Source organism: Aquarana catesbeiana, linkage group LG01, assembly GCF_042186555.1.
Source record: "Aquarana catesbeiana isolate 2022-GZ linkage group LG01, ASM4218655v1, whole genome shotgun sequence".
Classification (NCBI taxonomy): domain Eukaryota; kingdom Metazoa; phylum Chordata; class Amphibia; order Anura; family Ranidae; genus Aquarana; species Aquarana catesbeiana.
This window is the reverse complement of record NC_133324.1, coordinates 620,131,960-620,144,605: the sequence shown is the minus strand read 5'-3', so window position 1 is coordinate 620,144,605 and position 12,646 is coordinate 620,131,960. Positions and strand designations below refer to the sequence as shown.

General features: G+C 38.4%; 1 protein-coding gene across 3 annotated transcripts in view; it reads right to left on the bottom strand.

Moving 5' to 3' along the window:
* Positions 1-1,128: 1,128 nt before the first annotated feature.
* Positions 1,129-12,646, bottom strand: part of RASSF6 (Ras association domain family member 6) — a 91,115-nt gene continuing 79,597 nt past the window's right edge. For all 3 annotated transcript variants that reach the window (XM_073600375.1, XM_073600365.1, XM_073600386.1), the window contains exons 7-11: positions 12,122-12,223; positions 10,400-10,451; positions 3,566-3,684; positions 3,385-3,482; positions 1,129-2,709 (exon numbers count right to left, since the gene is read on the bottom strand). In XM_073600375.1, coding sequence (XP_073456476.1) covers positions 2,634-2,709; positions 3,385-3,482; positions 3,566-3,684; positions 10,400-10,451; positions 12,122-12,223 — 447 coding nt within the window. In that variant the 3' untranslated portion in view covers positions 1,129-2,633. The remainder of the gene's footprint in view (positions 2,710-3,384; positions 3,483-3,565; positions 3,685-10,399; positions 10,452-12,121; positions 12,224-12,646) is intronic.

Sequence of the window (12,646 nt, the reverse complement as noted above, 5' to 3'; positions counted from 1 at the left end):
GGTGAGGTGTGTGAATTGCTGTATCAGTTAGCTAATTTAAGGTAGGGTAGAAGGAACATGCTGGGCAATTTTTGAACTGTGCATTAGGAATTGTGATGGAAAATTCCTACTGCATGTTTCTGGATTTACCTTATCGCAGCTACAAAACTGGTATATGGACTTTGACTGGAACTAGAACAGTAACATTATTATTTTAAATGAGTTTCTAATTGTCCATAAGCCTTATGTCACTACTAAAAACCCTCACTTCACTGCAAGTGCCAGCATTTCCCACAAGTACCTGTTTTGTCCTGTTGAACCACAAATCTCATCAAGTTTTACTAGTGTCCCTACTGTCCCTGTATAGCTGTAAAAGATTATCAGAAAGGGTAGTGATTAAAATGTATTTAAGCCCAAATTTTTTTTCCCGGTATGTTTGGAATTGTTTCTCATTTTATTAAAAAAAGCACTTTCATTTGCAGGCCAAAAAATGCTAATCCGCTGTCTTGCAATTAGCACCAGCACTGTCAACCCGATGTGCTCACAAAAAATTATTTGCTTAGGAAAACTGTTGAGAAGCTGAGATATGGTAGGGTTAAAAAGAATGGGTGATGATATAGGCGAGGAAAGATTACTACATAATGGTGGATACCAGAAGAGATGAAATTTTGAAGGGCAGGGATATTAAGACTTGTCACCCGGTAGGAAGGTAACATTTTAACTCCTAGCATGAATGTCAATATAAAAATAGAGTGAGATACACGTGTAAAGTGTTTATCCATGGGGGATAATGTATGCCACTATGTCATCAACTCTGGGTTGCACACTTTGAGTGTGTGTTACATCACCCAGTGTACTACAATTACAACTTCCAGCATGCCAAACTGTCTTTGTAACTGTAAAATTAGTTATTAGTTATATTTCTCTTATCCCTGTAGAGTTGTCCCTGTATCCCTGTCCCCATCAGACAGCCTGTACCCCACAGTCACATTCTGTGCCACATTTTTTAGACTACTAACCAGCAAAGAAATCCCACAAAACACACATTATTAACCAGAAAATATATATTTTTTATTTCTAAAAATATATTCAGTTTAGGAACACAGAAACAATTATATATATATATATATATATATATATATATATATATATATATATATATATATTTCCTTTTGTTCACCAATGTTCATACAGATTGGACAAATTAGGGCCTGTCTAGTTCCAAAACAGTTAATTGATGTTGTGTTTTATTTGCTCATTTTTTGGTATACTGTATATGAAATCCAATATACTTATTTAAGAAAATTGTGTGATTTGTTGAATTAAAATAGTTTTTTCCCCAATCTATATTTACACTGCTCAACAAACAAGCACCTTTTTGTTATAATCAATAAATACATTAGTTTACAGTCCTTAAAAAAACTCTTTATAAAGAAAAGGGTTAACTCTTTTCCTGCCAATGCAATTTATGGTGGGCATAATCAATATTGATGGATGGAGAATGTGAAAAACTGGTGGCGGACAAAGGTTAAGATGATGACAAGGTATCCATTTGGAGTGTAAAATCTTTAAAATCTCTATAACAAATAGGCACATACAGTAAAAAAATGGTAATTCATGTTTAAACTGCCATATGTATATAATAGCAAATGCTTTACTAAATACAAAAGAATAACATTAAATTCCAAAATTAATAAAAAAATAATAATAATGGACACCAGTGTTGCTAAACCTTTTTATAGTCAGAGCATCTATTAGAAGTATGCAAAATCTCGAGGCACCCCAGTCATAGCTGCAAAAATCACGAATGTTACTTATCATTTAGAAACCTGAGCCTGGGATGATGCACATAACAGCCTTGATGAAGGTAACTTCACATTAGAGGTTCCCCCATCACATCAGAGGTCCATTCATCACATCACAGCCCCCCTTCATATGAGAGTCCTCTTCTTGTCAGAGGCTCCCTTCATGGGGGAGCCCCCCCATCCCATCAGAGTCCTTTCTATACATCAGAGCTCCCCCATCACATTGGAGGACCCCAATGACAGAGTACACCCATCACAATAGTATCTCCCCATCACCTCTGATTTGCCCCATCACAGAGCCCCCATTACAATGCCCCCACAAGTCCGGAGGAGGCAGACTGTCCCCCCCAGAATGCTAGGGGTGGCCCTCCATGGCGTCTGCCCTGGATAAGCATCGTGTTACCATGGTGAAGGCCAGCCAGCTGCAAACACCGTAGCAATGAATGATGCTATGTGACCTAACCTAGGGCATTATTGGTTGTTATGGTTCTGGCAGATGACCTGATCCAAGGAAAACTGGGTCCTGTGCTGCTGTACCTCAAGGGGAACCCAAACGGCACCCCAGAGGAGAAACACTGATGTAGACATCTCTTTTATTTTAATAAACTATACCTTAAGCTATTACATAGACTTTAAGAATTAATACATTACTAAATAAATCACACTGCTTGAATATTCTGCAGCCTGAGGTACATGTGTTGTTTTTAATGTAATATTTAACTTTCCAGCTCTTGTCTTCTGTGGGATTCTGCTAATCATTAGTGCAGCCTCTGTAGTGACTCTCATTGTAGAATCTTATGCTGTTGAAATATTTACTTTGCCTCCACTTCATAAAATGTATATAGACAGCTAAACAGTAGTCTCAGTTTTTTTAACTGTTTTCACATTCAGGTATTGAAGTACTATGGACTTTTCATAGATGTACCTAAAAATTAAGAGAAATATGGTAACCTTTGTTTTTTTAATGATATGATTATTCATTGAATGAATGATACAGTCAATAAGATCTACAATACTAAATCACAAGATACTCTTTTTAAATCAAATGTGCATTGTATATCATTAACTGTACACTGCTCAGATTTAACAAACTCCATATGCCCTAAGTCTGTAGTTAAATTGTGGCCAGGTTATGAACATTCAAATACTGTATATACACTTTCCTAACAAATAGTAAAGAAATGTTAAGGCTTAAAATATGCTGGGCATAAAATGTTGGGCGTCATCTAAGCACCAGTGCTTCTGTACCTCGGCATTCACCCATGCATAAATGTATGAGGCTTTTCCCAAATTTTTGCATTCAGTAAACATGATGTAAGTGCATGCGCAGGTAACAGCAGATGCACAGAAGCATCTGTGTTTATATAAGTTCAGTCGCATACAGGCATTGCCCTGCACCGCATGCTGTATTGGGCACCTGTGGCTCCCGAGGCGCGGGAAACTTATAGAAAGTTTATGCCCAGGTTATTTTCAGCCTCTCACCGTTTGAAAATATAATAAAAACTTTATTAGCTATAGTCCAGGCACAGCTACACTTTAAGTGTAAAACATGATGACTGCATTGCTATACTGTAGGGTCAAATAAACTGCCGATACTTACTTATCTACAGTTCTTTGAATTTCCCTTTCTTCTTCCTCATTTAACCTCTGCAATATTTTTTCTAAAAGTGGAAGGTTAAACTTAATGTACTGTGCTACCTGCCAAAAAAGGAAACCAAAAGCATATTTAAAATCTGTAAATAGCTAAGTAAGTAAGAATTAATGTACCAGTATGTACTTACATCACAGCTTATCTCCTCTGCCTCTCTGTCCATGAGGAACATCCTTGCTATGCTTCCTGAAGGACCTTGTAAGAGCCGCTCCCACAAAGGGAGGTCTGTGTCCTTTAGCTTTTTCTTTTCTGAAAGATAAATATATTTTAGAATGTTTATTATGTTATAGATCATGTAATTTAACAATGCAATAAAAAGCCTGCACTATATATTAGATTGTATATGCTGAAATAATTAATTACATGAGCTTCAGTGCTATGTTTTTACTACGACGATCTATAATTACTAGGTAGAAGAAAGAAAAAGTAGAGTAATGTGGATTATCAAAATGACCAATATCTAGGAAAATATTGTTTTCTAAAAACATTTTTGGGTTTACATGGTATCATAGTATTCAATATATGAAAAAGATTTTTTATTTTTTTTATTTATGAATTCTTTATTCATATATTTCTTCAAATTTACATGCAGACCAAACTAGTAAAGTAAAGTAACATGTACAGGGGATGGTACAATCTAGAATTTTAAAATTTTAGAATTCCTAAAATGAGATGAGATGAGTGATAAGAAGCCTTTTAATTAGCTCACTGCCCATCCACTTATACTCACGTTCCTCGCACTAGCCCACTAATTAGTAGTAGCCATGGCAAATACCCAGTTTTTCCCGGTATGGAGTAGTATGTGACCTTCTCTAATGATGTTGTCCTAAGACCTGAGAGGGCAATCACCAGGACTGTGAGATGGCACTCTAGCATTCGGGTTGTTGAGCCAGTTCTTCAACCTACCAGGGATCTCCTGTTAACAGCTGTGCGGGGACTAAAAGCATGTAAAGCATCACCTTGTCCTGCCAGTTCCCATTTATGTCTATAAGCAGTTCTCTTTTCAGACCCTTGGCCTGGATAAGAGCACTTCACACTTCCATGTATTTACAAAAAACTCCAGCACATTTACAGTATGTGTAACTCCCTGTGTAATTAAAAGTAGCTGACAATACTGCAGCTGACACCAAGGAGTTGATTTACTAAAACCAGAGCATGCAAAACCTGGTGCAACTCTGCATAGAAACCAATCAGATTCCAGTTTGTTTTTTGTCAAAGCTAAATTCAACAAGCTGAAATTTGAAGCCGATTGGCTACCATGCACAACTTTTGCACTCTCGAGTTTTAGTAAATCAACCGCTAAATGTGTTCCCACATATACAGTATATGAAACACAAATAATCAATAAACAGTGTCGAGCAGTTTACCTATAAGTACAAATATTAATGCCCTATTTGAAAAACCTAATTTATCATATCCAATTTTAATGCATCAAAATCACAAAACAAATGTCTATGAGTATATAAAATTCAATATACTATATCCAGTCCACCATTTACTCAAATCAGAGTGTATCCTGTGTATTTATAACACTACACTTGAAATACCTGTAGCACCCTCTAGTGTGCTACTAGAAGAGTAGTGAAGGTAAAAGCATTTGGCTTGCTCTAAGATTAAAACCTGAGTCACTGTATCTGGGTCAGGGTTACTAGAGGCCAGGGCTGGATGACTCAGCCTGGCAGCTCTCTGGTGCCTCCCCCTGGTATTTGGAATATTGGAGAATGTTCTAGAACTAGAGGGGGGAGGTGGGGAGGAGCAGCCATGAATATTTATGGGACCTCAGCCAATCCCCAGAAGTGGGCTGGCAGAGGGACTGAGAAAATATCATAAATTGACATGGGCCATGCCATCAGGAGAGTCGGGTGGAAGATGGAGATGGGGTGCTGAGGAGAGGCTGTCGGTGGCCCTTGAGGGAACCTTGCCAGGGAGGGGTATTACCTCAGGCTGAAGCTCGGGAGGCTGGCCTGGAAGGATCCCACCATAGGAGGCAAATAGAGGGATGCCGGAAGAGGCAGCGTGAAAGAGCAAGCAGAGACAATGAGTAATATCAGCACAGTGCAGGGACAACACAAGGGGAGAGGCTGTCAGCTGTAAAAGTGCTCTCTGAAGACAGCATTGTGCTTAAGTCTTCATGCTTGCCCTGGGGAATCTTCATAGAAGTGTGCCAGTCAGGAAGGACTAGGGAAGTGTGTGCCAGTAAGAAAGGACTGGGGAAGAGTGTGCCAGTCAGGAAGGACTGGGGAAGAGTGTGCCAGTCAGGAGGGACTGGAGAAGTGTGTGCCAGTCAGGAGGACTGGGGAAGCAAGCAGCCAGGTGGGCTGGTATCTTCTGCAGCAGTAGAACTGGGCTCACGGTCTACAGGAAGGCTGAAGGAGAGATGCTGTTTACTCCATATTGTACTACTTTATTCACAAAGGGACAGGATTTTCCCAGCCTGTAATGGGCCGATACTGAATTAACACTAAAGACTGATCAGCAGGAATGGTACATGTGAACCAAGTTTGTGCAGAAGGAAGGAAAAATAGGACTTTGTGTAAATAAGGAGGGAGTTGTCCCCTTTGTTCATAGTTCTGGATATTTTTCAAGTTGCGCATCCCAAAAAAATTTCCTACCCCATCCAAGTTATTAACCCCTAATAAAACAACAAAAACAAGCCGAGGACTGTTTTCTGTGTTGGAGTGGATGAAGGAAATGCTATGAGCCTGGCCATGTAGCAGTGGGGAATCCTAACTCAGCAGCTCCTACGTAGGGGTTTGCTACATACCTTTCAATGATATAAAAAAAAAAATCCACAAATCATGCAGCATATGGTGATTTAAAGGACAGTGGAGGAGAAAGCACAGACAGTGTACAAAGGCATGGATTGCAAGTGCGGTGCTAAAGATGCACACAGATTTGAGTAAATGGTGGACCGGATATAATATATTGTAACTTAAATATTCAGGGATATACTGTATATATTTTTTAGGGATTTGTGGATATTCTTGAAAATCATTGACGGTATTGCAAGTGTGGTGTTATAAATACACAAGATACACACAGACTTGAGTAAATGTTGGACTGGATATAGTGTATTGTATTTTATATGCACACAGACATTTTGTTTAATTTGTGATTTGATTTTCATTTTGATGCATTATAATTGGATATGATAAATTAGGTTTTGCACATGGGGCATTAATATTTGTATGTATAGGTATATTGCATGGCACTGTATATTCACATTTCCATGTAGCTAGGGCCAGTGAGACACAGGTGCCCAGACTTTCTATAGGGTGCACAATTTTGCATGACCATTGTAGCTGATTATCACTGCTCCCATCCCGAAACTAGTTGCTAACAGCTCTCCCTCAGGTATAGATCGAACCTGAGTGTCAGTGGAGTTCTATTTTAATTATAATCAGCATTACATAGACAATGGTTTTCTTTAGCTGGTTTACTGTGTACAATTTTCTCAGAAGAACCCGATATATTTATATTTATATTTATATTCAGTACAACATTTCTTAAATCTCTATTAGCGCTAACCCCAAAGACATGAATAGAGTCGACAGCAATGGAAGAAAAAACACATGGTTCAGAACTTGTGACATACAAGGGTAGCGAGATGGAGAAGGGATGGTGGGGACGGTTGGGTGCTAATGTGTGTGCCGATATGTCCTAAAATAATAGTCTCAGTTCCTCTCAGGTCATAGGCCATCCCACATACCCAGGGGACTGGGTTTTACAGAACGGTGTCCTTCTATTAATGATAATGATGTTGATGATTGTGTTTTTAACCCCTTCTTATGTGAGTTGCCTACTATGTGTGAATAAATGTTTTACTTCAATACTACACTCAGATGGTGCTTTTCTCCTTTCTTCTTCATGTTTTTTATTGTAGAGTTTTCTTCTAGCTCTCAGGAACAAGCAGCCACGAGTGTACATTGGACTTTATTGCCACTGTAGTGCGGACTGTAAATATTATTTCAAGAGACTTTTTGTTCTTTGGTGCGCCATTCCCTTTTTCTCACCCCACATGCACCCCTCAGTATAGGCTCACACTACTCCTTCATCGTGCCTTCTTTTTCATCTCACACACAACTTTCTGCTCTGCCTATATGGGAAAATAAAACTCTCCAGATGGTAATCATTCACACAGGCTGGATCATTGTCATCTGGAGAGAAGGGACGTCATCAACCCTGTGAAAGCTTCAAAACCATGAAACATGAATCTTACGCATACTTAGGACTGAAGAGCAATTGAGCAACAGGAGAGCATGGGGAATGTGAGTATTTGGGCATACATTGTATACCCAGGGCTTCTCTGTCACCCTTGCTTCATGGATGAAATTGCCAATACCAGCTATCAGTTTTACATCCAGATACTGCTCTGTGGTTCAGGAGGGTTAATGACAACTGCTGTGTGAATAAAGCCTGCAAACAGGCAGGCTTCTTTCACAACTAGCCACAAGCAAAATAACTTGGTATACGGTTGTGCTCACAAGCTTGCATACCCTGGCAGAAATCATTAAATTTTGGCATTAATATTGAAAATATGATTTCATGCCAAAATACTGTCTTTTATTTAAGCCATTTATGATCACATAGTTGTTTGGCTCCTTTTTGAATCATAACGATAACAGAAATCACCCAAATGGCCCTGATCAAAAGTTTACATATCCTGGAATGTTTGGCCTTGGTGCAGACACACAAGGTGACACACACGGGTTAAAATGGCAATTAAAACTGCCATAAGAATTGTTCAGGGTACAAAGACCAACTGACAGGTAACCTCAGGAGAAATACAGGCTGCTGATGAAAAAGATGGAGTGGTTGTTTCAAGGAGCACAATACGACGATACTTAAACAAAAATGAGCTGCATGGTCATGTTGCCAGAAAGAAGCCTTTACTGCACCAATGCCACAAAAAAGCCCGATGAGGTGTGTCAAGGTGTTGTCCGGCATATTGTAACTGGGCTGTTTTGTGACATTGGCACAGTAAGACTTCTTTGTGGCAACTGGACCAGGCCACTCATTTTTGTTTAAGTATTGTCATATTGTGCTCCTTAAAAACTACCACACTGTCTTTTTCCAGAGCAGCTTGTATTTCTCCTGTGGGTCTTTTTTTGTATCCTGAAGAATTCTCCTGGCAGTTGTGGCTGCAAACTTTCTTGGTCTATCTGACCTTGGTTTCAAGAGATCCCTGATTTTTCTACTTCTTAATAAGTGATTGAACAGCACTGACTAGTATTTTCAAGGCTTTGGATATATTTTTATATCTTTTTCCTTCTTTATAAAGTTCCATTACCTAAGGTCAAAAGACCTTACGTAGGTCTTTTGACAGTTCTTTTCTGTTTTCCATGGCTCAATATCTAGTCTGCTCAGTGCATTAATGTGACAGCCTACAAACTCATTAACAATTTATACACAGACACCAATTGCAACTTAAAAAGCCACAGATGTGGGAAATTAACCTTAAATTGCCATTTTAACCTGTGTATGTCATCTTGTGTGCCTGTACCAAAGCCACACATTCCAGGGTATGTAAACTTTTGATCAGGGCCATTTCTGTTATCATTAAGATTTAAAAAGGAGCCAAACAGCTGTGTGATAATACATGGCTTCATATGATCACTATACTTAAATAAATGACAGTTGTTTGGCATGAACAGCCATATTTTCAATATCAATGGCAACATTGTAGGATTTCTGACAGGGTATGCAAACTTTTGAGCACAATTGTATGTAGGAATTCAAATACCTGTACATTGGGTAGACACAGAACCACTCAGCAACACATAATCCAACATAAGAGGGGGGATTGTGTGGGTTAGGAACAAACAGTCTTTCTACACTTACTAGAAGGGACAGTGAGGTGCACATTTTGAACAGAGAGGAAAACAGGTTTGAAAAAGGTGTGAAAGTGGCCATCTAAATCAAACTAGAACAACTATCCCTAAAGAAGCTTGCGGCCATTGAACAATATCTGTTACCATATAATGGTCTCTTAACATATTTACTGCAGTAGTTTGACAACTATTACCTTAAATATTTAACACCAGCTCCAGAAGTCATGGCACCATGGTGAATGTATCAGGTATATAAGAACATGGTGGTTTTCTTGTTCAATATTTATTGAGTTTTGAGCACTTTTCAATAGCCAAAAATACTAACACAATTATTTAAGGTTCATAGAACTTAGCAAGGTGTATGCAACATACCAACAAAAAAGCGATATAACAGGGAACACATTGCGTTGCTAATATATATATAAATTATTTTTTCAGTTACCAAGAACAAACCTAAGCACAGTAACATTCATGACCAACCTTAGCAACCAAGAACAGGGTCTATAAATTGAAGGGGTCAAGCGTGATAAGCTGGTGAACACATCGACATCGATTAGAGGTGAACAACAAGAGGACACGGAGGCATGGATTTTCTAAAACTGGTGCACACAGAATCTGGTGCAGTTGTGCACAGTAACCAATCAGCTTCTAGGTTTTACTATTAAAGCTTAATTGAACAAGCTGAAGTTTAAAGCAGATTGGTTACTATGCACAGCTGCACCAGATTCTGTGTGCTCCAGTCTTGGTAACCCCCCCCCCCCCCCCCCCGTGTCAAGCTTGTAAAGAGAGTAGAAAGGAACATAAGAAAGGAAGAGAGAAGGATAATAAGGGGAAGGGATGCTGGGAAAAAGAAGAGGAGGGTAAAGTGAAGAAAATGGTGATTTTAAGAAAAATTTCTGTTCCCTGTCACATTCTTGGGCAATCAACATTTGCCTTGACAAATTTCATGACACAATGGTGATTGGATTAGGACTACTGAGTTACCCATGGGGATAGAACTGCTGAGGTATGTTGCCAAGAACCAAAGAAGCCATTTGGATGAGTGAATGTGACTAACTACTTCTAATGAAAAATTTAGTTACGTTTAAAAAGTGTAACAAGTAACTTCATTTATAAGACTTATGCATGCTTACCTCCTGATGCATGAATAATATATAGTGCAAATTCATTTGAGCTATTCTCAATCTGTGAGAAAAAAAAAGATATTTAATTCCATAGGCAACTTAATATATCATTAAAAAGTTTCTTCACTCTACCTATGGTTCTTCTATAAGTGGCACAATATCAGCATTATTGGGCTTTATACTCCCTAACATTATAAACACCAATAATATTAGTATACCACTGCTACTTTTGAGAAAGAGTAAAAGCAGGAGAAATACATCACCTGGATCTTACATTCTTTTCCAGATCTAAAAATGTGTGGTTATCCATGCAAAATGCTCATAGGCCAAATTTTTTCAGAGCTTGCTCCTTTCTTACAGTGCCCTGCATTTCCTCTTCATTTTAAATATAATTTGGCTGTCAAAGGGTCTGGTCTGGCTTCTCTTTTCTTAACCTATTTTCTTAACCACCATTACCAAGCCCTTTTCAGTTTTTAGTATTGTACTTTGACAGACAATTACTGTACATAAACTAATTTTATGATTTTTTTGGAGCCAGATAAAGCTGCTTTTATCTTTTAGTATACAAAAAAGACAAACATATTAAAAACAACTTGTTTCCTTTACTCTCTGTAAAAAAGGACAGTGTAAACATCCCCAAAATGACCAATTTTGGAAAGTAGACACCACAAAACAATCTCATAACTTTTTGCCACAATTTTTTTGAAGTAAAAAAACAAGCTGATATTAAGGTGGTTAAGACATGGAGCTTGGTAATGGTCCACTAGATACAATGCATACTGGTCATAAACAGGGTGAGGAGGTGGTGAAGGTGGTTAATGTGCAGATGACCAGGATAAAGGAGGCGAAGAGTTAATATACAGGTCACAGTAGGGAGGGTAAAAGGGTAAGAAAAATCTTTACTGGAACCTGCTGCTGCCATGATCTGTACAGTGATCTGGAACTAAAGAATGACTCATTCATTCATTAGTTGCTCCTTCCTCTCGTTTTTCCATTGTGAGAGAAGGGGAGGGCTCACTACACTTTTTACATATGTTATCACTGTGATTAGCCTCCCTTTTGTCTAAACACAGTGATGCCATGGTATAGAGGTGCTCGGATTGGCTCTGTACAATGTCCATAACCGCCCAATGTTTTTTCTCTGTAGTGGCGTTTATAAACATCACTGTAGAAATAAGTGTCCACCACTTCTCTGTTTAAAGACGTACAGCAGTAGACAAGAGGTTAAAGTATATCCAAAGCCACATTTTCTTTTGCTATCTGTGTGTTTTTTGCCATATGAAGAGGGAGATTTATGTACATTTCCTATACTGTAGACTGAACAGGAAGTTAGAGGATAACTTTCCAGTTTGATGGAAATCCCACTAACAGAGACACAGATAGCAATGGAAATCTGTGGTTTTAACTCCTTACCATCATATCAATTTTTTTTTAAGTTGTGTCCTTTGTTATACTTTAAACCTACATTTACACCTTGATTTTTTTGCCTAGGTTTGTGTCTATATATTCTTGTTATCTATTATTTATTTTAGTTACTGTCAGTGAAAGCAGTTTATTCTTACCAACATATTTATCAAAATAAAGAAGTAATGTGTAGCATGTGTTTCTTATATTCTAGTTTAGTTTGTTTACTTTTTTTGTTCTCTTGTGTATGCAAGAAAACTTCAATAAACACATTTTCAAAAAATAAATAAATAAATAAAGAAGGGATAATGGACACATGCTACCTACCATGAATTTATGCAATAATTGCTCAATGACTTCTTTCGTTTTCATAGTGCTGTTAATCATAACCTTTGTCTCTGAGCCAAAAGCTGGAGTGAATATAGAGGTCTGTGAATGAGAAAATATCAATTAGTACACAGTTCATTTCTAATAGCATGGACTCACATATGCACCCAGAAAGTAGTTATAAACCCTACATACACCCTCCTACATAAATTCTTCCTCCTCCACAAATCCTTCTACATAAGTTGTGCCTATTTAGCTGCAGCCATCTCTTCTCTCCAGCCACTCAAAGTGCAGAATTTATACAACTTGTCTGAGCTTTTAGAAATCAGGGGACAGGGAGCTCAAGTTACACTCTGCAGAGCTCAGTAGGGAGAGCTGAGAGCTGACTGGAGGGAAGAGACACCCGCTTTCACATAGCACACAGGAACTGTGGCTGTCAGTCACAGGCTGTGTGCTGGAGCTCCCTCCTCTGTCACATTTCATCTCTTGGTGTCAGGAGAACCTGCAAAAAGTGATTCACACAGA